At 41.3% G+C, this 28000-nt stretch overlaps 1 protein-coding gene across 3 annotated transcripts; it reads left to right on the top strand.

The window, feature by feature from the left end:
* The first annotated feature begins 10074 nt into the window (after positions 1-10074).
* On the top strand, positions 10075-27562 carry LOC124135634. Of its 3 annotated transcripts, none has more exons than XM_046501070.2 (12): positions 10075-10434; positions 15860-15944; positions 16351-16535; positions 18537-18657; positions 19674-19878; positions 20613-20707; positions 21135-21221; positions 22027-22116; positions 22448-22544; positions 23254-23405; positions 25140-25211; positions 25886-27398. In XM_046501070.2, exons 1-12 carry the CDS (start codon positions 10410-10412, stop codon positions 25917-25919), a joined length of 1248 nt encoding a protein of 415 aa, XP_046357026.1. In that variant the 5' UTR covers positions 10075-10409; the 3' UTR covers positions 25920-27398. The 3 variants fall into 3 exon arrangements, with proteins under 3 accessions (XP_046357026.1, XP_046357018.1, XP_046357035.1); XM_046501062.2 differs by lacking the exon at positions 10075-10434 and adding an exon at positions 10793-11376; XM_046501079.2 differs by lacking the exons at positions 10075-10434; positions 23254-23405 and adding an exon at positions 10793-11376 and having other exon boundaries at positions 25886-27562.
* The last annotated feature ends 438 nt before the right edge of the window (positions 27563-28000 follow it).

The following is a 28000-nucleotide window of genomic DNA, read 5'->3' as shown; positions in this document are numbered from 1 at the left end:
CGAGTTTGTAGTTGTGGTCTTTGCGTAATGTGTGGGGCGTACCAGGAATAGGCTTCATCACTCACACATTTAAGCTGTGATTGGTAGCCACGAACCACACGTGTCCGCAGTGCAGTGGTGGAGATTGACACACATGCACGCACGCACGCACGCACGCACGTACGCACGCACGCACTCACGCACGCACGCACGCACGAACACACGAACACACGAACACACATTTCAAAAACTTGATATCAAATTTCGTGCATACATACACAGATTGGTGAAGTCCTGTCAAGTCAAATAATAAGTGACCCGTTTTGGCAGGCTTGAACTTGAATATTATGTTAAGAAAATTTAACACCTAGTGTCAATGGACATTGATATCAATGAACGAATTGGAATAGTCGATAGCAACATAGTGATTGTTCGAAACAATAAGGTATGCAGAAACACACAGTACTTAGTGTTAAAAGACGTAACAGCTTGGGTACCCATATGCTTGTGTTAGTAGGTTTACACCACTTTGTTCAATGAATGCACGAGTTTAAGATGCAATAGTGAGTGAGTGAGTGAGTTGGATTTAACGCCGCTTTTAACAACATTCCAGTTATATCGCGGCGTGTCAGCTTAATGTGTGAGGAAAGTCCGAAGTGATACAGGTCTCCGACGTTTACCACTTCGGTGAAACCCAGGAGCACGGGTATGGTACTGACAAACCTAGAAATATCCTCGGGGTGAACCGGAATTCGAACCCACAATCATAGGTTTCTGGCGTGCCCAAGGGACGTAACTCTCTACAGCCAATCGTGCAATAACGCACACTGTTATGAAAGCTGTAAATGAACTCAAGTAAATGTATTTGTTGTTCATATGACCAGTTTAGAGGTACCAAGACGGATTCTTGGATAATTTGATAATGCTATGGCAGTCTATGGATTTTGTGCTGCTGGAGGTGAGCATTGACGATTCATGCACGGTGAGCATTGACGATTGACGGTTGAAAGACAACACGTCGACTTCTTACAAACGGGACAACAACGGGTGTCAGTATATTGTCCCGATAGTACTGTGGTCCAGTGACCCTTCCTTGCACAATTTGGTGAGGGGTTCGGTCAGTCATAGTGAGGTGAGGTGAAATTGGGTTTAACGTCGCGTCCAAGATTATTGCACTTATATAGCGACGTGCATGCACGTGTATGTGTGTGTGTGGCTGCTTGTACTAGTCCGGACTGATGCCGATTTATAGTGCTAGCTCACTGAGATACCATGCCGCAGTTTAACATGAATACCCCACTCAGACACAGTATACTGACTCCGAGCCGACCAGTCCTTGTTTTAGCCCCTTAATGCCGAGCGCCAGACAGGGTAACAACAAGTACAATCTTTTAACGTCTTTTTGTATGACGCGGCCCGGGATCGAACCCTGGACCTTCCGCTCTCCGGGCGGACGCTCTAACCACAAGACCACGGAGGCGGTCCAGTCATAGTGATGCCACCCCACACCATAACTGATTACATCTGAAAACATGACACTTGACCAGCGACGATTACCCTAGTCCGTGTATTGTCCGTCAACCTTACTTGTGGGACACCATTTTCTCAATTATCTTCAAACGAAATTCAAATTCGTGTAATCACATATACACACATCGAAATGTAATAGAAACATTTTTTAAATCATTCTTGAACACTTGTAAAAAAGGTTGTCTTTATGACTATCATTAAAATGTGTCGATTGTTTTGATGACAACATTCAGGGTGCAGTAGCAACTGATGGAATGTCTAACAGGTCATGTAAGCAAGTTATTCTGGTGCATGGCCTGAGGTCATCCTTACAAGTGTAATAATGAATATGCATGACTGGAAAACGGAACCGACTCGATGGTTAACATACATTACAGAAAATACGCATTATAATCACAAGTGTGTATTAATTCTTCGACAAGGAAGTCGAGAGAGGTATTCATATTTTATCGCTTTCCGGGTTTACAGAGAGAACTTTAAGAGTATTGAAAATACCACGTTCAACCCGGATAATCTCCCCCATCAAGCCACTGACAATACCTCAAATATGTTGACACAGGACCCGTCTCAAAATCAAGATGTGCAGCAAAGTAGTGAGAGTAGTGAGAAACGTTATTCAAAGATTTCCCCAGAAATTTGTCATCCAAACATTTTATCAAGATTCTACATGAAGACAAACAATATTTCTCTTTCAAGATATACACTATGTAAGTATTTAGTGAAGTTTGGTTTTCCGCACAAACGTGTGCCAGACATAAAACTATCACTGTGTGAAAGGACTAATTGGGTAAATATGAGAGGAAACCATTTACGCCCCATTTCAGAGAAAAGAGAAGAGGTCTACAAAGTTATTTATCTTGATGACACGTGGACAAATGCAAATCATACGCCATCATATCAGTGACAGCGCTCTGACACAAGTCAGAATCGTCAGATACCCCCAGGGAAAGGAGAGAGGCTTATTGTTCTACATGCATGGTCTCACTTAGGTTTCTTACCAGGTTGTCAATTGTCTTTTTCGGTCAAAATCTACTCGACGAACGCGACTACGGTATTTACAGAATATGTAACAGAAGAGCTTCCTCCTACTCTCCCAGACAAGGGTTTAGTTGTGATGGACAAGCACCATATCACAGTGATAGAGACCCATATGACAAAAAAAACCTCCAAGTTCGGCTTAAAAAAAGGTAGACATTTTCTCGTGGTTGTTAAGGTTTAGTGTAGCCAGAAAAGGCCACCAAACCAAAGTCTATGAAATCATTTTAGCAAACAAACCACCCCCAGAGTACTTAATGGGCATAATTTTGACACATGTTTAGCCATGGAGTCTTACGTCTGCCACCGACCCGTGAAGGTCCGGGGTGAAATAGGTCTTCAGAAACCCATGCTTGCCGTAAAAAGCAACTATGATTTTAGTAAGAGGCGACTAACGGGATCGGGTGGTCAGGTTCGCTGACTTGGTTGATGCATGTCATCGTAACCCACATGCGTGGATCGATGCCCATGGTGTCAATCACTGCATTGTCTGGCTCAGACTCGATTACAGGCGGCCGTCATATGGCTAGAATATTACTGAGTGCGGCGTTAAATAAACAACTAGATGGACGGTAAGATTTGTTTATCGTCTTTTCGTCTATTGTTCGTCATTTCCTCGTCTCCGTAACGGTTGCAAAATAGGGAACAAGACTTGTCATTGTCAGCAATAACACTTGCATGTGATTATGGAGCTGGGACATTGAATAACGATCGATGACATGCTTTGTCACAGCCCACGGAACAAATATAGACTGCGAACGCGGGACAGAATAATGAAGGGTAAAGGAAAGTTGTTTTAGGTGGGTGGAGGTGCGGCCATTTTAAAGTGCATGCATTACAAAACAACACACATGTGGTTCTATTTGTGTCATTGGTCCTGCGTTCTTCTTTCAGTCTGCATTACGTGGTTCTAAATATATCAGGCTGGGGGAAAACCGAATAATCCGTATCAATCAGCCAAGCGTAGGAAGCCGTCCAATTCAAATATTTTTACTCTCAGAGGTACTTGAAGGTAGGAATATTTTTGTTTCTGACAAATAAATAACAGTGCAAGGTGTATTACATAACAAGCACTCTTGAAATATTTGATATATAATAATGAACTTATTCTTGACCTTGCCTTTGTGCCTGCAAGGATTTTTTTACTTGTTATTATGTTGGAAATATATCTGGGGGCACGGGTGGCCCAGTCATCTAGGGCGCCGCGATTCGCTGTGCAGAGTTGCGTCCCTTGGGCAATCCAGAAACCTATGATTGTAGGTTCGAATCCCGGTTCGCCCCGATTATGTTTCTAGGTTTGCCAGCACCATATCCGTGCTCGTGGGTTTCACCGAAGTGGTAAACGTCTGAGATTTGCATCACTTTCCTCCCACGTTAAGCTGACACGCCGTGATATAACTGGAATAATGTTAATATCTATTTTGCTAGCGATACAAAAAATCGTCATTGTGTTTTGCACACGTGGCTAAATCCGGGATACTGAGAGCAGCTATATTTACCTAATTAATAATCGCGACATCTCGTGATTCTGTTTCAAGTGGCGAGGGCTATATGTAAATATTATCTTTTTACTTACAGTGAAACGTCGTTAAATAGGACATTAGCGTTCCCACTGAAATTGTACGAATAAACAAATCAAATAGTGTGAATAGATAGCGGGCTCCTAAAAGATGCCAGGTCTCTTATATAAGATGGGTCTCTTCTAGACGCCTGGTCTCTAATGCATTCCAGGTGTCTAATGCACTCTAAGTCTCTCATAGACGACTGGTCACTAATGCACTCTGGGTGTCTAATGCATTCCAGGTGTCTAGTGCACTCTAGGTGTCTAATGCACCCCTGGTGTCTAATGCATTCCAGGTGTCTAATGCACTCCCGGTGTCTAATGCACACTAGGTGTCTATTGCATTTCAGGTATCTTATGCAAACTGGGTGTCTAATGCGCTCCTGGTGTCTAATGCATTTCAGGTGTCTAATACACTCCTGGTGTCTGATGCATTCCTGGTTTCTAATGCACTCCGTGCCTCTTATGCATTCCTGGTGTATAATGCATTCTGTGCCTCTAATGCACTCCTGGTGTCTAATGCACTCCATGCCTCAAATGCACTCCTGGCGTCGAATGCATTCCTGGTCTCGAATGTACTCGAGGTATCTAATACACTCCAGATGAGAATGTCGTGCCTCTAATGCACTCCTGGTCTCAAATGCACTCAGGGTGTCCAATGCACTCCGTAAACCTTAATGCATTCCTGATGTCTAATGTACTCCAGGTGTCTAATTCGTTCATAGAGTCTAATGCACTCCAGGTGGCTAATGCACTCCAGGTCTCTAATGCATTCCTGGGCCCACTTGCAAAAAGCGATCTTAGCGCTAAGATGATCGTAACTCCCATACTTCAGTATAGGCTTACAACAGTCTTAGCGCTAAGATTGCTTTGTGCAAGTGGGCCCTGGTGTCTAATGCACTCCTGGTGTCTAATGTATTTCTGGTGTCTAATGCACTCCGTGCCTCTAATGCATTCCTGGTGTCTAATGCTTTCCAGGTGTCTAATGCACTCCTGGTGTCTAATGCACTCCTGGTGTCTAATTCATTCATGGTGTCTAATGTAATTCTGGTGTCTAATGCTTTCCAGGTGTCTAATGCACTCCTGGTGTCTAATGCACTCCTGGTGTCTAATGCATTCATGGTCTCTCATGCACTCCGTGCCTCTAATGCACCCCAGGTCTCTATTGCATTCCTAGTGTCTAATGCACTCCTTATGTCTAAGGTATTTCTGGTGTCTATTGCATTCCTAGTGTCTAATGCACTCCTTGTGTCTAATGTATTTCTGGTGTCTCATACATTCCCGGTGTCTAATCCATTCCAGGTGGCTAATGCACTCCGTGCCTCAAATGCGCTCCTGGTGTCTAATGTATTTCTGGTGTCTAATGTATTTCTGGTGTCTAATGCACTCCATGCCTCCAATGCCTTCCTGGTGTCGAATGCATTCCAGGTGTCTAATGACACTCCAGGTGTCTAATGCGCTCCTGGTGTCTAATGCATTCATGGTCTCTTATGCACTCGTGGTCTCTAATGCATTCCTGGTCTCAAATGCACCCGGTGCCTCTAATGCGCTCCTGGTGTCTAATGAACTCAATTTCTCTAATGCATTCCTGGTGTCGAATGCATTACAGGTGTCTAACGCACTCCTGGTGCCTAATGCACTTCTGATGTCTAATGCATTCATGGTATCTAATGCACGCCATGCCTCTAATGCATTCCATGTGTCTTATGCGCTCCGTGCCTCTAATGCACTCCTGGTGTCCAATGTACTCCTTGTATGTAATGCACTCCTGATATCTAATGCATTCCTGGTCTCAAATGCACCCAAGGTGTCATATGCACTCCGTGAATCAAATGCATTCCTGATGACTATTGCGACTCCAGGTGTCTAATGCACTCCTGGTGTCTAATGCACTCCATGCCTCAAATGCACTCCTGGAGTCGAATGCATTCCTGGTCTCGAATGCACCCGGTGCCTCTAATGCGCTCCTGGTGTCTAATGAACTCAATTTCTCTGATGCATTCCTGGTGTCGAATGCATTACAGGTGTCTAACGCACTCCTGGTGCCTAATGCACTTCTGATGTCTAATGCATTCATGGTATCTAATGCACGCCATGCCTCTAATGCATTCCATGTGTCTTATGCGCTCCGTGCCTCTAATGCACTCCTGGTGTCCAATGTACTCCTTGTATGTACTGCACTCCTGATATCTAATGCATTCCTGGTCTCAAATGCACCAAAGGTGTCATATGCACTCCGTGAATCAAATGCATTCCTGATGACTATTGCCACTCCAGGTGTCTAATGCACTCCTGGTGTCTAATGCTCTCCATGCCTCAAATGCACTCCTGGAGTCGAATGCATTCCTGGTCTCGAATGCACCCGGTGCCTCCAATGCGCTCCTGGTGTCTAATGAACTCAATTTCTCTGATGCATTCCTGGTGTCTCATGCATTCCAGGTGTCTAACGCACTCCTGGTGCCTAATGCACTTCTGATGTCTAATGCATTCATGGTATCTAATGCACGCCATGCCTCTAATGCATTCCATGTGTCTTATGCACTCCGTGCCTCTAATGCACTCCTGGTGTCCAATGTACTCCTTGTATGTAATGCACTCCTGATATCTAATGCATTCCTGGTCTCAAATGCACCAAAGGTGTCATATGCACTCCGTGAATCAAATGCATTCCTGATGACTATTGCCACTCCAGGTGTCTAATGCACTCCTGGTGTCTAATGCACTCCATGCCTCAAATGCACTCCTGGAGTCGAATGCATTCCTGATCTCGAATGCACCCGGTGCCTCTAATGCGCTCCTGGTGTCTAATGAACTCAATTTCTCTGATGCATTCCTGGTGTCGAATGCATTACAGGTGTCTAACGCACTCCTGGTGCCTAATGCACTTCTGATGTCTAATGCATTCATGGTATCTAATGCACACCATGCCTCTAATGCATTCCATGTGTCTAATGCGCTCCATGCCTCTAATGCACTCCTGGTGTCCAATGTACTCCTGGTAAGTAATGCACTCCTGATATCTAATGCATTCATGGTCTCAAATGCACCCAAGGTGTCATATGCACTCCGTGAATCAAATGCATTCCTGATGACTAATGCACTCCTGGTCTCAAATGCACTCAGGGTGTCCAATGCACTCCGTAAACCTAATGCATTCCTGATGTCTAATGTACTCCAGGTGTCTAATTCGTTCATAGAGTCTAATGCACTCCAGGTGGCTAATGCACTCCGTGCCTCTAATGCACTCCAGATCTCTAATGCATTCCTGGGCCCACTTGCAAAAAGCGATCTTAGCGCTAAGATGATCGTAACTCCCATACTTCAGCATAGGCTTACAACAGTCTTAGCGCTAAGATTGCTTTGTGCAAGTGGGCCCTGGTGTCTAATGCACTTCTGGTGTCTAATGTATTTCTGGTGTCTAATGCACTCCGTGCCTCTAATGCATTCCTGGTGTCTAATGCTTTCCAGGTGTCTAATGCACTCCTGGTGTCTAATGCATTCATAGTGTCTAATGCACTCCTGGTGTCTAATGTTATTCTGGTGTCTATTGCTTTCCAGGTGTCTAATGCACTCCTGGTGTCTAATGCACTCCTGGTGTCTAATGCATTCATGGTCTCTCATGCACTCCGTGCCTCTAATGCACTCCAGGTCTCTATTGCATTCCTAGTGTCTAGTGCACTCCTGGTGTCTATTGCATTCCTTGTGTCTAATGTATTTCTGGTGTCTCAATCCCCGGTGTCTAATCCATTCCAGGTGGCTAATGCACTCCGTGCCTCAAATGCACTCCAGGTCTCTAATGCATTCCTGGTGTCTAATGCATTCCAGGTCTCTAATGCACTCCTGGTGTCTAATGTATTTCTGGTGTCTAATGTATTTCTGGTGTCTAATGCACTCCATGCCTCCAATGTCTTCCTGGTGTCTCATGCATTCCAGGTGTCTAATGCTCTCCTGGTGTCTAATGCATTCATGGTCTCTTATGCATTCCAGGTCTCTAATGCATTCCTGGTCTCAAATGCACCCGGTGCCTCCAATGCGCTCCTGGTGTCTAATGAACTCAATTTCTCTAATGCATTCCTGGTGTCGAATGCATTACAGGTGTCTAACGCACTCCTGGTGCCTAATGCACTTCTGATGTCTAATGCATTCATGGTATCTAATGCACGCCATGCCTCTAATGCATTCCATGTGTCTAATGCGCTCCGTGCCTCGAATGCACTCCTGGTGTCCAATGTACTCCTGGTAAGTAATCCACTCCTGATATCTAATGCATTCATGGTCTCAAATGCACCCAAGGTGTCATATGCACTCCGTGAATCAAATGCATTCCTGATGACTAATGACACTCCAGGTGTCTAATTCTCTCCTGGTGTCTAAAGCACTCTGTGCCTCTTATGCCCTCCTGGTGTCTAATGCGCTCCTGGTGTCTAATGCATTCATGGTCTCTAATGCACTTCTGGTGTCTAATGTATTTCTGGTTTCTAATGCCTTCCTGGTGTCTCATGCATTCCAGGTGTCTAATGCACTCCTGGTGTCTAATGCACTCCTGGTTTCTAATGCACTCCTGGTGTCTAATGTATTTCTGGTGACTAACGTATTTCTGGTGTTTAATGCACTCCATGCCTCCAATGCCTTCCTGGTGTCTCATGCATTCCAGGTGTCTAATGCACTCCTGGTGTCTAATGCATTCATGGTCTCTTATGCATTCTAGGTCTCTAATGCATTCCTGGTCTCAAATGCATCCGGTGCCTCTTATGCCCTCCTGGTGTCTAATGCGCTCCTGGTGTCTAATGCATTCATGGTCTCTAATGCACTCCTGGTGTCTAATGCATTCATGGTCTCTAATGCACTCCTGGTGTCTAATGTATTTCTGGTTTCTAATGCACTCCTGGTGTCTGAAGCACTCCTGGTGTCTAATGCATTCATGGTCTCTAATGCGCTCCTGGTGTCTAATGCATTCATGGTCCTTAATGCACTCCTGGTGTCTGAAGCACTCCTGGTGTCTAATGCATTCATGGTCTCTAATGCACTCCTGGTGTCTAATGTATTTGTGGTTTCTAATGCACTCCTGGTGTCTAATGTATTTCTGGTGTCTAATGCACTCCATGCCTCCAATGCCTTCCTGGTGTCTCATGCAATCCAGGTGTCTAATGCACTCCTGGTGTCTAATGCATTCATGGTCTCTTATGCATTCCAGGTCTCTAATGCATTCATGGTCTCAAATGCATCCGGTGCCTCTTATGCCCTCCTGGTGTCTAATGCGCTCCTGGTGTCTAATGCATTCATGGTCTTTAATGCACTCCTGGTGTCTAATGCATTCATGGTCTCTAATGCACTCCTGGTGTCTAATGTATTTCTGGTTTCTAATGCACTCCTGGTGTCTGAAGCACTCCTGGTGTCTAATGCATTCATGGTCTCTAATGCGCTCCTGGTGTCTAATGCATTCATGGTCCTTAATGCACTCCTGGTGTCTGAAGCACTCCTGGTGTCTAATGCATTCATGGTCTCTAATGCACTCCTGGTGTCTAATGTATTTGTGATGTCTAATGCACTCCATGCCTCCAATGCCTTCCTGGTGTCTCATGCATTCCAGGTGTCTAATGCACTCCTGGTGTCTAATGCATTCATGGTCTCTTATGCATTCCAGGTGTCTAATGCACTCCTGGTGTCTAATGCATTCATGGTCTCTTATGCATTCCAGGTCTCTAATGCATTCCTGGTCTCAAATGCACCCGGTGCCTCTTATGCCCTCCTGGTGTCTAATGCGCTCCTGGTGTCTAATGTATTTCTGGTTTCTAATGCACTCCTGGTGTCTGAAGCACTCCTGGTGTCTAATGCATTCATGGTCTCTAATGCGCTCCTGGTGTCTAATGCATTCATGGTCTCTAATGCACTCCTGGTGTCTAATGTATTTCTGGTTTCTAATGCACTCCTGGTGTCTTAAGCACTCCTGGTGTCTAATGCATTCATGGTCTCCAATGCACTCCTGGTGTCTAATGCATTCCTGGTGTCTAATGCATTCCTGGTGCCTAATGCACTCCTGGTCGCACGCACACACACACACACAAACACACACACACCCTTACCACCACCACCCCTGGTCGGACCCTTATAATAGGTAACACCTACATCCATTCCCATCTGAGTCTCATATTCAATGTGTACTGTTTGTTCTACAATAGAGACCGCAGTCGGTATGTTGAACAAAGGCCTGTTCAATCGGACAATCGGAACTGTTTCTGTGTATGTTCACAATGAAGGGAACTGCCTTTCAGTAACATGTGACATGTTCTAAGCCTCGGATTTAATGGATACATTCATCACTGTAGCAGGTAACTAAAAATACTTTACCTCAAATCTTTTACACTGAACGATAGTTAATAATAGTTACAAACATAACTAGGGCAAAAAGATATATATTTATATGTACTGTATTTCAGCATTCTGTAATAATAATCAAACACATGATTGTATTTTGGACTGGAGATTTATCCTCAATACATCTGTCTGTCTTTCTGCCTATCTGTCTGTCTGTCTTTCTGTCTGACTGTCAGCCTGCCTGCCTGTCTATCTGTCTGTCGTTCTGCCTATCCGTCTGTCTATCTGTCTGCCTATCTGTCTGTCTGTCCGTCTGCCTATCTGTCTGCCTGTCTTTCTGTCTGTCTGTGTGCCTATCTGTCTGTCTGTCTGCCTATCTATCTGTCTGTCTGTCTGAAATGTACTGTACAATCCTACATTATTTAAGTGGCTTGTTCCGGACACGGACGTGGGTCCACCAAACTCTTGTCGGATTACAATATACTTTGTTGTTTAACATGCGTCTGAAATTGTATATACTTGTATATAAGAGAAGACAAAATGTCACAGGTAAAGGGGTTATACAACATACACAACGCCAATGTGTCAGTATACAGTGAACACCCGTTAATCGGGACAATAGCTACACGTACAGCTCGTTGATATTGATTCATAGAATGTCATCGTGACATAGGCCTTGACCTTAAGCTTACGTGGCTTATTGCGCAGTATGCGTGGAGAATGTCGTTCTTTACAAAACCGTATTTAGATTCTTTGTTCAGTTTGTGTGAACGAATTTCGTAAAGTGTAGTGTTGATATTCTTTCGTGGAGACATTGACGAGGTACAAAACGTAGGCGCAGTTCAGTTAACACCGATTTCAACTATATCCTTTGTTCATCTCGGGAGACACTCTCGGCTGAGAACTGACACGCATGGACATAAACAGAGCGAATTCGTCACATGGAAGACACGAGGGTGAGATTTTATTTATCATCCAACATCATTCTTTCAACTTTTTCAGTTTGTAGAAAGTAATAAGCAGTGGCTTAAAGCCCCACCCTGACTATAAATAGCCCGCAAGGTGGCGGTGTTTCAGTTTCGAACAATGACTGACAATGTAAACACAACCGAGTGTCGGGAGACGTTTTTTGAAAACCATAAGGGAACCAGATCACCATTGACCGTCAAACTTCGTGTCAACTTGAATGACAAACCATGAATACAACAAATGGCTCCATATCAAGATATAAGTCAATAGATTTTCTGTAGTTTTATCATAAAAAATCGTATCGATCGTGTTTGGCGTCTGCATCAATCACAGTGGGCGGAGCTTATTTACGGTTGCGCTATAAATAGCAAAGCACATGGTCATGTGTACATGTGACACATTCAATGCATTTGTGGTCAAGGTGAATTGTGTTGCATATTTTTACGGCAGAACAGCAGCAGAACATCAGTTTCGGTTAATGTAACAGTAACGATATTTAAATACGAAATTGACGACGCGATTCTTTGAGTTCAATCCGAAAAATACAGATATTTGTTTAGTTTTGGTCATTTGCATTCAACAATTAGATTTGTGCCACACAATAATCAGTTTATATTTATAAAACCTAAATTATTACACAGATTTTTCAACTAGTGTTTAGGAAGGGGCCTAATTTGAAGCACCAGAAGTTGCGCCAATATTTCTCAGCTTGACTACAATAGATGAATATGTCACGTGTATCAACGTTAACATAACAATGCACATAAGCAACTGGTAAATAAGTAACGAAATATACTTAATGTTTTGACCTACTGAAGGCGTATCCAGATAATATTGTACTTACGATAAACGAAAACTCCAATACACATATTCCAAGACAACTTTAATTATGAATTTCCTTTTCTTTCACAGAATTTTCACACACAAAACTGAGTTTGATCATTAGATCCACACTTGTCCCATGTATTTTTTGTTCGGGGTATTTGGATACACTTCGCGCGGTTGTTGAGGCACATTATGACAGATGCTCGTCATGGATGGAGAAAAAAATGTATCTGAGAGAAACATTGTTGCTTTGAGCTTCGCGACAAAACATGCCGAAGTAGTTTACAAGAGAGGAAGATCTGTGCAGCCAGCGACCTGAATAAGCTTGATGAAAATATTGTTGAAATATATTTTCTCGCACATGACAGAATTAATGTGAACACATATTTATTTGAACATCGTTTCGAAGTCTTTGAGGCTGTCCGTATTTTAATATTCTTATTTCCATTGCGACGTGAAATAATATAATGTTTTCGTGTCTTAATTTTGCTGCCGCTGTGGAAAATTGCGCACCGATCTATTAAAAGAAATACTACTAGCTCAACTTTATAAAAGAACCAGATCAACTTTATCTTTGTTCCGTTGTTTATTAAAAATGCGCTTCCGAAGCAAAGCGAATCGATCTACAAAATAAACAAATTAATAGACTAGATTCTAGTACCAAGTGTTTAAACTTTTTTTTTAAATGTCATAAAATAACTTACACAATTATTGAAAGACATTTTTTTATAAGTAATATATATTTTATCTCGTCCGGCCGCTCTCTGGTTAGTTTAGGCTTGAGGGGAGAAACACATACCAAAAATATGGATGGCCTTATGCAAATGACACTTGGCATGCCAATCAAGAGGGATCTGGGTCACTGGGACCCGCCAAGTTTCACGGATCGAGTTACTTCGGCATGAGGAGCTTCATCGGACAAGTACGTGTGACTTTGCCAAAACATGTTGCTACTGGGCAATGAAAAAATGTCAGGGAAACGACCAAAAAACTACTTTGATCACGTGAAAATATTTTTGACCATTATAATTAGCTGTGTCTTCAGTGTAAAAAGTACTGCTAACAGCTTCAGTAGCAGAGCCATTAGTGATGTCATTTGATTGTGACGTCATGGTAACCAATGACGTCACAATGGTCTGCAAAGCATTGTGATGCAATTTCATTGCAGCGATATCTACAGTATAGGGGTGCGTTGCAAAGCGCCAATCGCTCGTAAGCGATGTTCAGCGATTCGCCTTACAACAGTGCGCTAACTTTCAGCCGCTTGCAAGCGAAACAATCGCTGACTGAGGTCGCTTCGTTCTCAAACCAAAATGGCGGCTTACTTTGACAGCGGAACAATGAAATCTTGACTGGATCAACGAGAAAATGAGCAAAGGTAGCTAACACCCCATCATCCTCAGTCTGCTCCACATCTTCAAAGTAGTCATAAATTTCATCAGCTCGTCATTGAGCCTCATCTATTACGTTCTTTATTACGCGGATGGTCAGACTCGCTGACATGGTTGATGCATGTCATCGTATCCCAATTACGTGGATAGATGCTCATGATGTCAATCACTGGATTGTCTGGTCCATACTCGATTATTTACCAATCGCCGTCATATAGCTGGAAGATTGCTGAGTGCGGCGTTAAACATCAAACAAACGTCAAGGCAATCAAGCGGTAGTTGTGCCGCCATTTTGGAAGAGTGCGCAAGCGCTTCGAACTGTTGCAGACCCCGGATTGAGCGATGAATTTGCTTTCTCTAAGCGATTCGTGGCTTGCAACGCGCCCCTAATATCGCTTGATCTCACCCAAGCGATATCTCCTGTGGGAGCCAGTTTTGTATGTTATATATATTTATCATAAAATGGGTGGGTTTCTCGGCAGGATAAAGTCAGCGGATAAAAACGATATCCGTTGGGGTCATATGCGGATAGAGATGCAAATATCAAAGGTCAAGTAGGGACTACTTTCACTGTTTATAAACAAACATGGCGTCGCCCTCGTCATTCGGCGATCGAGTCAGAATAAACCATGGGGAATCTGGATAAACTACAGGGGTAATTGCTATCATTATCAAAAGAACAGTCTAATACACTGAAAATCAGTGTCTAACTGTGACGTAGCTAAGGCATTTTATAAGTTTTAGCAACTTTGGAGATGTAGATTTCGAAACAATTTTGCGAGGGCACGAGGCCTAGCCAAGCGGAATCAGTAGCCATATCTGTGCTTGTAGACCTCTGCGGCTTGAAACCTTCTCCACGAATTAAAATAGTTGCATTTGGCCGAAATATGTTTGAATTGTTACCTTGTTTCCTTTTTGTCGCTGTGTGTACATCTGACTACACTTCTTTACGTTATGACAGGACAGCCCGACTGTCAACAACGTCTGACCGTTGCCGTGACGTCCCATAGGCTATAGGGTTAGAGTAGCTTCCCTTTGACAAAGGGCAGTTACTCTAGCGGACAGACCGATGGATTGCCGCGAAAGGCAATTAAAAACAATTGTTGTTTTGCCAATATGTTGCTTCGCCACTGTATCAGAAACAGATTTCAGTTGGAACTATATTGGCTACTGTCACTGTCTGACTGACACATCACTTACCCTGTGACGTAATAAATATTCATGCGCGCATTCCAGGAAAACTCGCAATGTTTCGGTAATGTTTGTGAGAGTGGGAAAGCGATTTTGAAGCACAGAATTAAAGAATGACATTATATGATAAAGAGGTTATCACGCTTGTGTGTTTGGGGATGGTAAATATCCTGTATTAGGAATAAACACTATGTATTTAGCTCGCCAAGGCTCGCTAAATACAATGTTTATTCCTAATGCAGGATATTTACCATCCCCAAACACACTCGCGTGATAACCTCTATATAGATAGATAGATAGATAGATAGATAGATAGATATATAGTGGATATTTAATGTGTTTTCTCAAATACCACTTTTATCTCCCCACTTCACGAGATGAGATGAAAGTGGTATTTGAGAAAACACATTGAATTTTCTATTTATTATAACTTTTTTTATATCAGTCACGAGTGACTGATAACTTGATCTATCGTCACTGATAAATTCCAGTATTTCATTCATATATATATATATATATATATATATATATATATATATATATATATATATATATATATAAAATTAAATAAGTGGAGTAAGATTGAACACAGTTTTAATAGGCTAGCGCTTTCAACTCGTACCACGTACGCGTCTCATCAGGCCATAACTGAATAACGGACATGAAGTAGTAACATATAGTTACGTGACGTCATAACATTTAGGAAACTATATATATATATATATATATATCGATAGAAAATACAAAAGTCCAAAGATGAGCTGTATAATTTACTCAACCGGTTTCACGCATGTGATTTTCAAGATTACAGTTATACCGTTACGCTGTTTTGACGTCACAGTGCACTCTAACATAGTATGACGTCATAGTGCAATCTAACTTTGTGACATCTATCTATCTATCAACTTATATATATATATATGTGTGTGTGTGTGTGTGTGTGTGTGTGTGTGTGTAGGGAGAAGCACTCCTTGTCACATTAACATCGAGCCTCTAACCGCCTACAAAGATGTACTAGTATTTGTGTGACTCTTAAGGAAATATATTTCCCTGACTAATCCAGATCGGAAGGAACATCAGCTGACGATGGCGGATGTCCGGGTGATGAACTACATGGGCTGGGCGGAATATATAATTACCTGTGACAGGTAGGGTTACAGAATGACGTAAACCACGTACATGTACTTTATATCTCACATCAAATTATTGACGATGGCATAAATCTATATGTGGAGGGTGATGATTTTATGTATTATACTGCTTTTGAAAAACTCCAGCAATGTCACGACGGGGGCTGCAAGAAATTGCCTTTTCCCAATTTGCCCATGTGGGGAAACGTACCTGGGTTTCGGCGTGACGAGCGAACGCTTTAACCACCAGGCTACTACACCCTTACTTCACTATAAAGCGAAGTGATTGTATATATCTATATATACCACCATAATGTGTTTTCGTAATGCTAGATGAAAAGAATCTACCACATGTTTAAATGACAGTTCGTTCCGTCGCTGTTTTGTGAATAATGATTTAAGATCAGGACTTTTCTCTTGACAGCCTCCACAAGTTGCAAGAAGGGATAAAAAAAGAAGCCAACGTAACAGGTTCAGCCCAGTTGGTTCTCTGTAAAGGGGAGCAACTCCAACAGAGTAATTTCAAGTTTGTACATGGTGTGAGAATGCTGTACCTCTTCACGCTTGGCACGAACGCGGTGCAGTTGATTACCAACTCACAAACTAATGGTAAGTATAAGGCCTTAAGTACCTTAATGTGATCAGCGTCTTTTGTATCTCGTCAAGTGCGTGGTTACGGTTGGTTGCAGGCTCCACGTCAGCTGCTATTAAATTAGCTACGTACCTAATGCCATTTCCATCTAAACGATATCGCCGTATCAACTCCTCATCGTTGTATTCAACAAGGCTTTGTCTTCTTTGATGAAACGAACGACGCCCTAGCGGTACGGCAGCCATTTTGTTTACTGACTTAAGTCAAACACCTTGTAGTTAAGCCTACCCCTACCCAGTCTTAAGATTTAAGTCAGAAATTGGTAAAACTTAAGCCCAAGTCGCTTCATGAATATGACTTAAGTAAAACATTAAAACTTAAGTCATAAAAGGTAAAAAACTTAGTTTTCTTAAAGTCTTAAGTTTTTTTTCAGACTTAAGTTCTCTTATGAATACCACCACAGCCTGGGCTCAATTATTTCACGTGGTAAAAGCATTGTTTTCACGACCAGCAAGCAAATTTGATTTTTGCACTGTTGTTTCGAAATAACGTTTTCAACTCAAATTTCGTATTGCACCCGATTCCAATGTTTTGCATTAGTCGGAAATTGAAATCGGGCCTCGATTAAACGCCGGGGATACAGAGTTTCTGAAAAAAATATACGCACGGGCGTTTAATGAAGGAAATACGGTATATAGGTCCACAATACGCATGCGTGTCTTAGAAGCGAACTGAAACGGGGATCGGGTGGTCCCACTCTCACATAGTCTTCCAATCATCAGTTTTAGTTTCTCGGGGCTTTCATCCCGAGGGTTTAATATTTCAGTCATTAATGAGGAAATATGTATAGTATCAGACACATGATATTTATTTTAGAAATGACTCTCACTTTGTGTGAGTTCATTGGAGTATGACCCTTCATAGAGTGAGGGCCATACTGTATGAATGTCGGAGCTTGTTTATTGTTGCTTGTTATTGACATGTATATGTCTCTCTGTCGGGTTTATGTTACATGTTAAACACTTGGGGCAGCACACAAACAATCAAGAAGTCCCTGAAACAGTATTTCAAACAGAGTTATTATAAATTACTGATTGGTGTAAAGACAGTAAACTACGGTTATAACGAACTCGAAGGGACCACTAAGTTTAGTTTGGTATAACCGTAGTTCGTTATAAGCATATATATAGCATAACAACAGCAAATAGTCGGGACCAAAAAATCGTTATATCCGTGTTCGTTATAAACGTACTTTACCGTATATCCAATAGACTGGACCCAAGGGAATGCAAATAGACTGAATACCCAAAGAAAACTATCAATACCCAAAGTGAATGAAAACATGTGAGTAAATACTCATTGGCTACAAAGAATTATCTGGAACCCTGATAAAATCAATTATGGAACAATGCAGGCGTTAAGGGAATCGAAACATCATTCTAGGCATCATTTGTTATCTATTAGACGATGGCTTTCACCATCATCGTCTAACTACAACATTTCGGCACCTTGGCATACTTGTAAAACATCATATGTCTTTCACCTAAATGAAAATTATTGTAAAATCACATATGCGTAATGGCTGTATGTACAAGGAGAAAGTATACTGACGTGTAAGAAATTCACACGCTGGTCGTTGATAACTGTACATGGTATAATACACAACGAAGTGTTATGCCTCAAACAGAGAAAACCTCCTACCCCAATCGGCGTATAAGAACTAAATTGCGGTTCTTTTGGGAAACAGATGCAGTTCTTTCATGATCCTATTGTCATTTATAGATAAAATCTTCACCTTGAACCAAATATTCTTTTGAAAATGTCGACCTCATAACAAAACGAATTGCCTATGAATGCGTATGCAACATAACCAATAACTAGAGAGACAATCAGGGCATCTCTGAAATTTAGTGCTGTTGAAAATGTACCAATTTTACTTTTCTCACCGTTTCTGCTATCCATTTAGACATCTTGTTGTCCAAAATATATAGTGCTATATTAGTAGTGTCTCATTTCAGAGAGAACAACTCCTGGAATTGACCGTCTGGATGACGATGAATACATTCGCCGGTTCGAACGAAGTTTAAAAACTGCAAAGACGAAATTTGATCGCATCCTGGAGGGAGCATATCAATTTCAGTAAGTATCGTTTGTCTACGTAAATTGTGTGCATGTCATAATTAAGTTCGGTTCAAATTTAACCATGGCATAATGATTGCGAAAATTAAATGTTCAGGAATACCAGTGACCGAGTTTAAATAATTGTGACTATAGCTTGGCCATTATTTACGATATTGCGGAAATAAATTATTTTTCTGCTGCAAATATGCTGTACCAAATCGCGTATACATAACATGAATGTTTGTTGCACAACGATGGCCATTGAATAAATGCGTTTAATACAGAACAACAATTCAGCAGCTCCATCCTTCGGTGTCAATATTTCACAACTGTTGACACCCTGAAGATCCGGGGTAGAATAGTTCTTCAGCAACCCATGCTTGCCGTAAAAGGCGACTATGCTTGTCGTAAGAGGCGACTAACGGGATCGGGTGATATGGCTCGCTGACTTTGTTCATGCATGTCATCGTATCCCTATTATGTAGATCGATGCTCATGATGTCAATAACTGGATAGTCTGGTCCACATTCGATTATTTACAGACCGCCGTCATATAGCTGGAACATTGCTGAATGCGGCGTTAAACAAACAAACAAACAAACACAACTGTTGAGGTACATTCGAGCATGTTATTTCGACGAAGATTTCAAAGAGCGTCTAACGAACCTTGCTCAAAAGATGTTTGATCAGGGTTACAACCTTCAAAGCCTTAGAGTTACATTGTAGACATATTGGGGACATTTCATATGTTATCAAGTGAACAGTTGAACATTGTGCCACAAGTAGGGCTGTATAAGCTCACCTGGTATTATTCACTATTTTTCATAGTGATTCCTCAACGCAAGCGTAAAAGTTCTTACGACTATGCAAGTAGTTGTGTCCAGGGCCTTGTTCCTCAAAGCGATCTTAGCGCTACAATGATCGTAAGCCTATGTTAAAGTATGTGACTTACGATCACCTTAGCGCTAAGATTGCTTTGAGGAACGGGGCCCAGGTTATTCCTTTCATTGACTCGGTGCTATATTTTGTCAAAGGTATTTCACGACTGAGACACTCAGTATGTTGATCAAGCATATTGATGGGTTGGAGATTGTGTTCAAAGAAATTAGGAAAAGAGTATTCTTCTTATCTGCCTTGGAGGAAGCTAAAAGCAAGGTGATGCTGACTGACCAAAAACAAAAGGATTTGCTTCAACATATTAAAATGTTGCTGGTCAACTTGCCTCGGCGGTATCAGCAGGTGAGACGTTTATATCCAAGATGGCCGCCACAAATATTTGTGGGAAAACTGGCAATATCTTTCTTAAACAGTGATGTCTTTGTGATTTTAGACCTTGATACCAAGACTCGTCAAGCGTTTTTATTATACGTTTAAATCTCATTGTCGGGATTCTGGCCGAATGCTCGAAGGCGCTGTCATTCACCGTGCAGACTTGTGTTCCATTAGTCGTGTCAGAATGCGCTGATCGTTAGATTGCACCCAGGGCTCCTTTTCACAAAGTGATGTTAGCTCAACGGTTGTCGTAAGTCTATGTTAAAGTATGAGAGTAACGGTCGTTTTGTGGAAGGAGCACCAGGTTTCGCCCCGATTCTTATCCTTGGTCTGTCAGCTCAATCAGCACCCCTTATTATGGCTATCACCAGACTGGAAACGCCTACTACTGCTTTCCCATCAATACACCATGATATAAGTGACAAATATATTTCAATCGTCGTTAAACACAACAAACTACCTCAATCACTTTGTCATGGTACTAGTGAGTGAGTGAGTGAGTGAGTGAGTGAGTGAGTGAGTTGGGTTTAACGCCGCTTTTAACAGTATTCCAGTGATATCACGGCGTGTCAGCTTAATGTGGGAGGAAAGCCCCAAGTGATGCAGGTCTCAGATGTCATGGTACTAAGGTGTCATCCACACGTATTACTTGTTTGTCTTACTATTGGTCTTGAATTGAAAAAGATAAATCTTCATTTCAGTGCAAATATAATTTGTCTCTCCAAGACTACCTGCAGACTCAGCTTAAAGAAGACGAGAAGGACAAAGCATTCTTAAGAGAGTTACAAGAGCGGCAGTGAGTAACTTACTTGCCACTTGCTAATTTTCGACATTTAAATTAATGGTTTCCTTGTTCCAACAAAAACAAATATCACACCATGCTGCCCCTGTTATGCACATGAATTTATGAATATTAAGTTAACCTGAAACGTCCTTAAGTCCTCATTTTAATTATATATTTTATATCAATCGTGTTAATTTCTGTTAATAATTATGTGTTAATCACGCTGCGTTTTTTCTGTAATAAATCGGTCATCAGTGATGTTTAAAAAAAAAAGAAAAAAAAAAGTCGAGGCCATCAACTTGCAAGATCAGACATTGGATTTTCTTTTATAAAATATAGCAATGACTTGGTTGATGTCGATTATTTTTACACGAGCTTGTGAATGAACTAAGGGTGATATTCATGAGATCAATCAATGGCCTCTCTCGTTGCCTTGCAGGTTCGAAGCTGAAAGAAAGTTGGCACTAATCGAAGAGTTCTACGACCCTTTCCTGGACCTTTCTGCTGGCCGGCAGAGCACGGTTGTGTAAGACGAGATTCAAACTATTGGTTATAAACATACTGTATTTTCAATGTTGATCTAGGTTACCTGTAGTTTATACCGTTTAGTTTGAAAGCTAACACGCATGGCAAGTTAAGCAAAGCCAACAAGGCTTAGTTCTACATTTGACGTAACCCCCGTGAAGATTCGGGTTAGAATTGGTCTGACAATGACCATGATCCACGTTTTCTCGGTTAGAACTAAACTGCCACAGCTACTTCGAATTATTGCAGCAACTGCGATTCTTTTTTTGTATCCTGTAATTGTTCGTATCAGTTTTTCAAAAGGCCTGCCGACAATCATTGAGAAGGAAGTGTCTCTATGAATATTAGCTTGCACGGTAATTCCGCCTTACAGTTGTTAATACCATGGCTGCTTTTTGTTTTTTTCCCTCCAAAATCATGGTTCAACTCTGCATAATGTAATGAGTATGTCTGTTTGGGAACCTATGTATGCGGTGCGGTAGCCAAGTGGATAAAGCGTTCGCTCGCCGCGCCAAAGGCACGGGTTTCGATTCCACATGGGTACAATGTGTGAAGCTCATTTCTGGCGTCCCCCGCCGTGATATTGCTGGAATATTGATAAAAGCGGCGTAAAACCACACTCACTCACTATACAACTTGAAATGAGAAAAAAATTATGCAGTTATGGTAAAGTTAAAACTGATTAACAGTTTGATAACCGTACTTACTAAAACTACATCCCAAATTGTATTTAGCTCCGTGTTTAATTATATTCGCTTCCTGGAAAATGCCCATGCTATGTTTTACATATTGTTTTCTGTTTGAAGCCAAAGGACCAGGAGAGAGTGTGACAAATTGCTCCTTGACATTAAAACAATGCTTTACAATCTGCACTCGAGGTACATTAAGAAAATCAGGTAAATATTCGTACACGGGTTAATATCTAAGGCGACGCAATTCGCTGTGCGTCTTCGAGGCGTGACCGAAAGCTATGTTGGGTCGAATCCAAGATATTTGGGTCGTCATATCATTGAAAACCTTTTCAAAGCGGGGTTAAGCAACGACTCATCTTGACTTATGTAACACTTTTTTAAATAATTCACGATTATTGTTTTTTTCGCGAAATGGTAGACCACGACGACCAAGAAGACATGTTACACAGAGGGTGTGTTGGTGGAAGTTTAATCTCAGAACATGACACATTTCTACTTATATTGTAAGTTTCATGTAGAAGTAAATGTATTTCAGGCGCCAGATGAAGAATTTTGACGATATACGTCAGATACAAAGGGACATAGACAAGATTGCAAGTGATCAGAAAACGATGACAGACAAAGCTGACAAGGTGGGATGTTTCTGATTGCGATGATAGTTTTACATTTCTTATTGAAGTTGTGGAAAATGATATTTCTTGTTTCTATTTTTGTTATAAATACATTTTTGGTAACTAAAGATACTCATCTCAGGTATAATCATGTTTACCTTTAAAGCCAAATATAATATTTTCCTTTGTATATATACAGAAGATTCCATGCATTGAGAGACTAATTACCAGAGGTCACCCTTTGTACCAGCATCTGTTATGGAACTGAATAGATTATGATATCCAGTTTATATTGATGACAATATATATACCAAGCCTTCACAACATCTCTCCAACATCGATTAGAGATGTTTGCGATAATATTGTCATCAATATAAACTGGATATCATAATCTATGCATGGAATCTTCTGTGCTTCGATACTAGTTTGTATTATTTGGACATTTATTCCACCATATTTTGAAGGTAATGACCTAATTTTTATTTTAACTTCGTCTTGTTTGCCTCTCCAGATAAATTGGTATCATATTTGTAAAGCTATCCTCTAAATGAATTGCGGATTTGGTAGTTCTGAGAATAAAGGATTCAGTTTAGGCAGAAGTAGCGATTTCAGAAGTACATTTAGCATTTATATGAATCCGACGTATTTTACCTTCTTTTGAGTAATATACATAGTGGCCACTAAAATGTTGTCAGCAACAATATTTAGTTGTTCGTTTTATATATTCTAGATCCTTGAGTTGACCGTTACTGGACAAGCCAAAAACAGAGATGAAGGCTATGGCGGGAGTCGTAGTGCTGGTGTGAAGTACAATGCTGTGCAAGGTGCAGCAGTTCAGCCTAGACTGTTGACCAGTGCTAGTGCTAGTGACCTTTCAGCAGAGTAAGTGATACATATCCTATCTTTAGGGGCATGGGATTGATCAGAGCTTTATTGATCGATAGGCATGAAATGATGGCCTTATATGTATGACATATATTGCAATATTTGTTACCATATAATACAAGTTACTTTTCACGCTAAAGAGTAAAGGATCACAAGAGAGTCTTTTCATATTATGTTTTGCATAGGGACATTTGCTATTTACGTGGTAACAAGGACTTCACATTTCCAATAGGAGATTTGCAATGAGCAGGAGGGGTATTTCTTTGACGATATTGACTCTCGACTCATTAATGTCATTTTTTGATAAGTGACCAGCATCAACAAAAATATACTAATTTAGTAATGCATACTTCAAGTTGGGCCTTTGCATCCGTTAACTAATGGCACTTGTGTGAATTAATTTTTTAAGGTGGCGCACAGTGATGTGATTTGAGACTATCTTTTGAAGGGCATTACAGTGAAAGTATTTGCAGTATGTACAACACTTACAGCTGGACAAATCCAGATCCAGTTGCAGTTTCCCGAGGCAAGGGAGATAACTGACTACTAAAGTCCACTTTCCACCCTTGCCGAACTAGGCTGCAATTATAGAGATATATTGTGGCTGGACCAACGAGTCTATGCATAGTCCAATCAAATAGCGTAAGGAACTAAACATCCGGTTCGTGAAAAAACATAGATTTCAAGTGCAGATTTCGGTCGACTGCACGATTTGCAAATCATGCACATGTGTTCCGCAAACTGGGCGTCGATAGATGTTGTCCAAATCTTTTAATGTTTTTAATCAAGGTACTCAAGAGATTTGATGCTCTTCGCGGGGAAAGAACAATTTACCGTTTTATTACAATGTAGATCTTGATTACCAATCAGATCATCTTCACTGGACGCCGTCATTTTGTTTAAAGCAAATGCAAGTGGAGGGACATAGAAAGGGACATAACTCGTAATTGATACTGGTGGCGCTTCGATCGAGAGTGGAAATTTCAGCCTAGTTCGGCATGGTGGTGAAATGAGGTGAGGTGAGGTGAGGTGAGGTGAGGTGAAATGAGGTTTAACGTTGCGTCCAAGATTATTGCACTTATATAGCGATGGGTATGTACGTGTCTGTGTGTGTGTGTACTTGTCTGGACTGATGCCGATTTATAGTGCCAGCTCACTGAGATACCATGCCGCAGTTTAACATGAATACCCCACTCAGACACAGTATACTGACTCCAAGCCGACCAGTCCTCGTTTTAGCCCCTTAATGCCGAGCACCAGACAGGGTAACAACAAGTACCATCATTTAACCCTTTTGGTATGACGCGGCCGGGGATCGAAACCCGGACCTTCCGCTCTACCACTAAAACACGAAGGCGGTCCATTGGGAATTGAAATAATACATCAAATATTGAAACTGAAAATGTTGGGAAGTGTTAATAGGATATTATTCAAAGATGTAGGGGTGGGAATCACGTGTAAGTGACCTTCCGTTTACACATTATATATCGGAAAATAGGAATTATCGCAGATACACGCAAAGAGCGTTCCTGTGAAGACTGGCTGAAGGGTCTGTCTGGACTTTTATAGTCAGTTAACGCCCTTGCCTCGGAAAGATGATCTAGTTAAGGAAGAAACAGTTATTTAGAGGGTTTGCCCAGCTGCACAGTTTTGCACACATCTCCAATGTATATTTTGCAGCACCGTCTGTCAAATCTTTCAGTATTGTCAAGAGCTCTCTAAATGTTTCAGGATTCGTTCTCTGGTGCAAGAAACCAGACAGGTTGCTAGTTGGTGGGAAGAAAAGACAGCCCACATCACGAAGTGAGTTTGTACAGGTCTATTTTTCAATCACCACATTTATGGTGTCTTCAAAATAACAGCAACAACCACCAAATAATTAAGTCGCAAATCCTTGTCATCCTAGTATCTGCTTCATGTGGGTTGTGACCCTTCTTTATGATCCTGTCGGTACATACCGATGCTGAATAGTTTCGCCAAAATAGTAAACCTCTTAAAGAGGAAGAAAATGGATTGGGTGGTCAGACTTGGGGAATGATGACATGGAATCAACAGTTTCAGATGCTTCTCATAACGTTTGACTGGTCCAGCTCGACTGTTGCTGGTTGTGGCATTAAACAAGCAAACATCAAGACATAATTCACCAGATAAATGAAGTGAATGTTTGCTTCTGATTACCTACTAATATATACAACCATCGTTAAGCAGCCTCTGTTAGCATGGTATGGTGACTTTATATTTGTTACATCAACTTAGTATGCAACTAGTTGACTGGATGACGTTGGAGGTCAAGGTCACATGAAGGGAAGTAAACGTCCCCAGAAGCGAGTGCACAATGTCTTGCATGATGTAAAGTTTTAATCGTTTTGTTATATATTTCTGATGGAAATCTTTTGGGTATTCAGGACAAGGTGGGCTGCTTTTGTTTTTGCTTGTAATATCAACACCTTTTTAGTTGTTATTTCGTTTATTTTCAGAATCGAAGAATGTGAAATTCACAGTTCTGGCTAGCTGTTTAAAATCTCACTCAAAGAAGAGTTCAAAATTGAATGTCAAACAAATTTGAAAAACAAATCTAAATTGTTGTGGCTACCCTTTTGAAGGGTATCGAGTTCAACAAGGCTGCATAAGAGCAATATATCCCCTTCATACTCTTATATAAATAAAGTGCAATTCAAACTCTAGGTTGAGTATGTCTTATCCATATTTACGGTTTGGAATATCTGTTGATGTCCCTCGCAATGTTCAGCAGAAGAGCTGTCCAAAGAAACTACTTTGACTTCAATTTTGGATTCTGAGTGACCATATCATAAAAGGTACCTTCTATGAAGGAAACACTTAGGAGGTAGCAGCTGATGAATACCTGGGCCTACCTTGGAGATCAAGCCAGCCTGTATGTATTGTGTTCAACAAGAAAGAAACGCTCGGCTTTTGAAAAAGACATTTGCTGACACATAAGATCATTGGGTAGCATGTTGCGTCTTGTACCGTGTTTGTTCCTTGTAAGGGACATTATGTTTGCAACTTATCTCAGGCTGTAAATATTATTTTGCAATGGTGTTGTGTTTAGACAAACGTAACGTACGACCATCACCTGACAATACCAGAGAGGTGTGGATGTCCTTCAAACATGCTGACTCAAACAGACTGCCATTAGTTAGTCTTGTCCATCTTGATTCGATACCTTTAGATAGCAACGTTTCATTTATGTGCCTTTATGCTTAAATTAAATGTTTATTATTTTACCTGTTACATGTGCCGTTTCAAAAGAATGAATAACGATGTGACTGCATAATGGTGCACGCACGCACGCACGCACACACACACACACACACCACACACACACACACGAGAACTGAGTTAAAATATTGATTAAAACTACCGAGCGCCAGAGAGGATAACAACAAGTACCATCTTTTAACGTATTTTGGTATGGTGGGTGAGTGAGATGGGTTTAAAGCCGCTTTTAACATTATTTAAGTTACATCACGGCGTGTCAGCTTAATGTGGGAGGAAAGCCCGAAGTGATGCAGGTCTCAGACGTTTACCACTTTGGTGAAACCCACGAGCACGGGTATGGTGCTGACAAACCTAGAAACATAATAGGGGCGAACCGAGTGACCTGTTAGTAAAACGGCGATATGGTAGCAATACATTTTCATAACATGTGAACTGACACTGTCCTTGGTTTGATTGTTACTTTCATGCAACCTTTCATGAAGTAAATTTATTTCATGCGGCAGATGAAGATTCTTGCCGATATGATAACTTAAGAGTTGGCTTCCATTGTCTATTGCTAATCACCTATCAGCGCCAAGCATCTGTTGGCTTCCTGTGTTAGCTTCTACCCTTTGTTATTTTCCACCTTTTGTTATCTTATTAATTTGTACATATATATATCTCTGTCTCATGGCATTCATTCACCTGATGAAGGAGTAAGCATATACTCCCAAACGTTGTGTTCCTCATAATAAAGAAGTTGACATCCATATATTGTCTTCCTTATGTGTATCACATGGAATTTTCTGATTGCACATCTGCGACAGAATCAAGTCGTACACATTGAAAATACCTTGTGGCGCACATTTAACACGGAATTTACCGAGTTCCACACATGCGTATTTTGGTATGGTGGGTGAGTGAGATGGGTTTAACGCCGCTTTTAACATTATTTCAGTTACATCACCGCGTGTCAGCTTAATAAAGAAGTTAACATCCATATATTGTCTTCCTTATGTGTATCACTTCTAAATGCCTTTCAAAGACACGATACACGTCAGATACAAAGGGACATAGACAAGACATAAGCTGTTGTACTGACTGACTGACTGAGTATGGTTTTACGCCGCTTTTAGCAATATTCCAGCGATATCACGGCGGGGGACACCAGAAATGGGCTTCACACATTGTACCCATGTCGGGAATCGAACCTGGGTCTTCGGCGTGACGAGCGAACGCTTTAACTACTGGGCTACCCGACCGCCCTGTACACTATAGTAATAGGAAAGAATCAGGTGGTCCTCAACATTTTTAGTAATATGTTAGAATAAATCACGTCTCCGAGGTTTTGGTAGAAAATGTTGAGTGTGTGA

The sequence above is a fragment of the Haliotis rufescens genome, unplaced genomic scaffold, assembly GCF_023055435.1.
Source record: "Haliotis rufescens isolate VD_foot unplaced genomic scaffold, xgHalRufe1.0.p SCAF_16, whole genome shotgun sequence".
Taxonomy (NCBI): Eukaryota; Metazoa; Mollusca; class Gastropoda; order Lepetellida; family Haliotidae; genus Haliotis; species Haliotis rufescens.
This window is presented reverse-complemented; position numbering and strand designations above follow the sequence as displayed.

Excerpts from the sequence above, each read along its gene's own strand:
- LOC124135634 (XM_046501062.2), top strand. The coding sequence starts at position 11,334 with ATGGACATAAACAGAGCGAATTCGTCACATGGAAGACACGAGG. Across the intron at positions 19,879-20,612 it reads TGCCTCGGCGGTATCAGCAG|TGCAAATATAATTTGTCTCT; the intron begins GTGAGACGTTTA and ends TCTTCATTTCAG. Across the intron at positions 22,117-22,447 it reads AGGTACATTAAGAAAATCAG|GCGCCAGATGAAGAATTTTG; the intron begins GTAAATATTCGT and ends AATGTATTTCAG.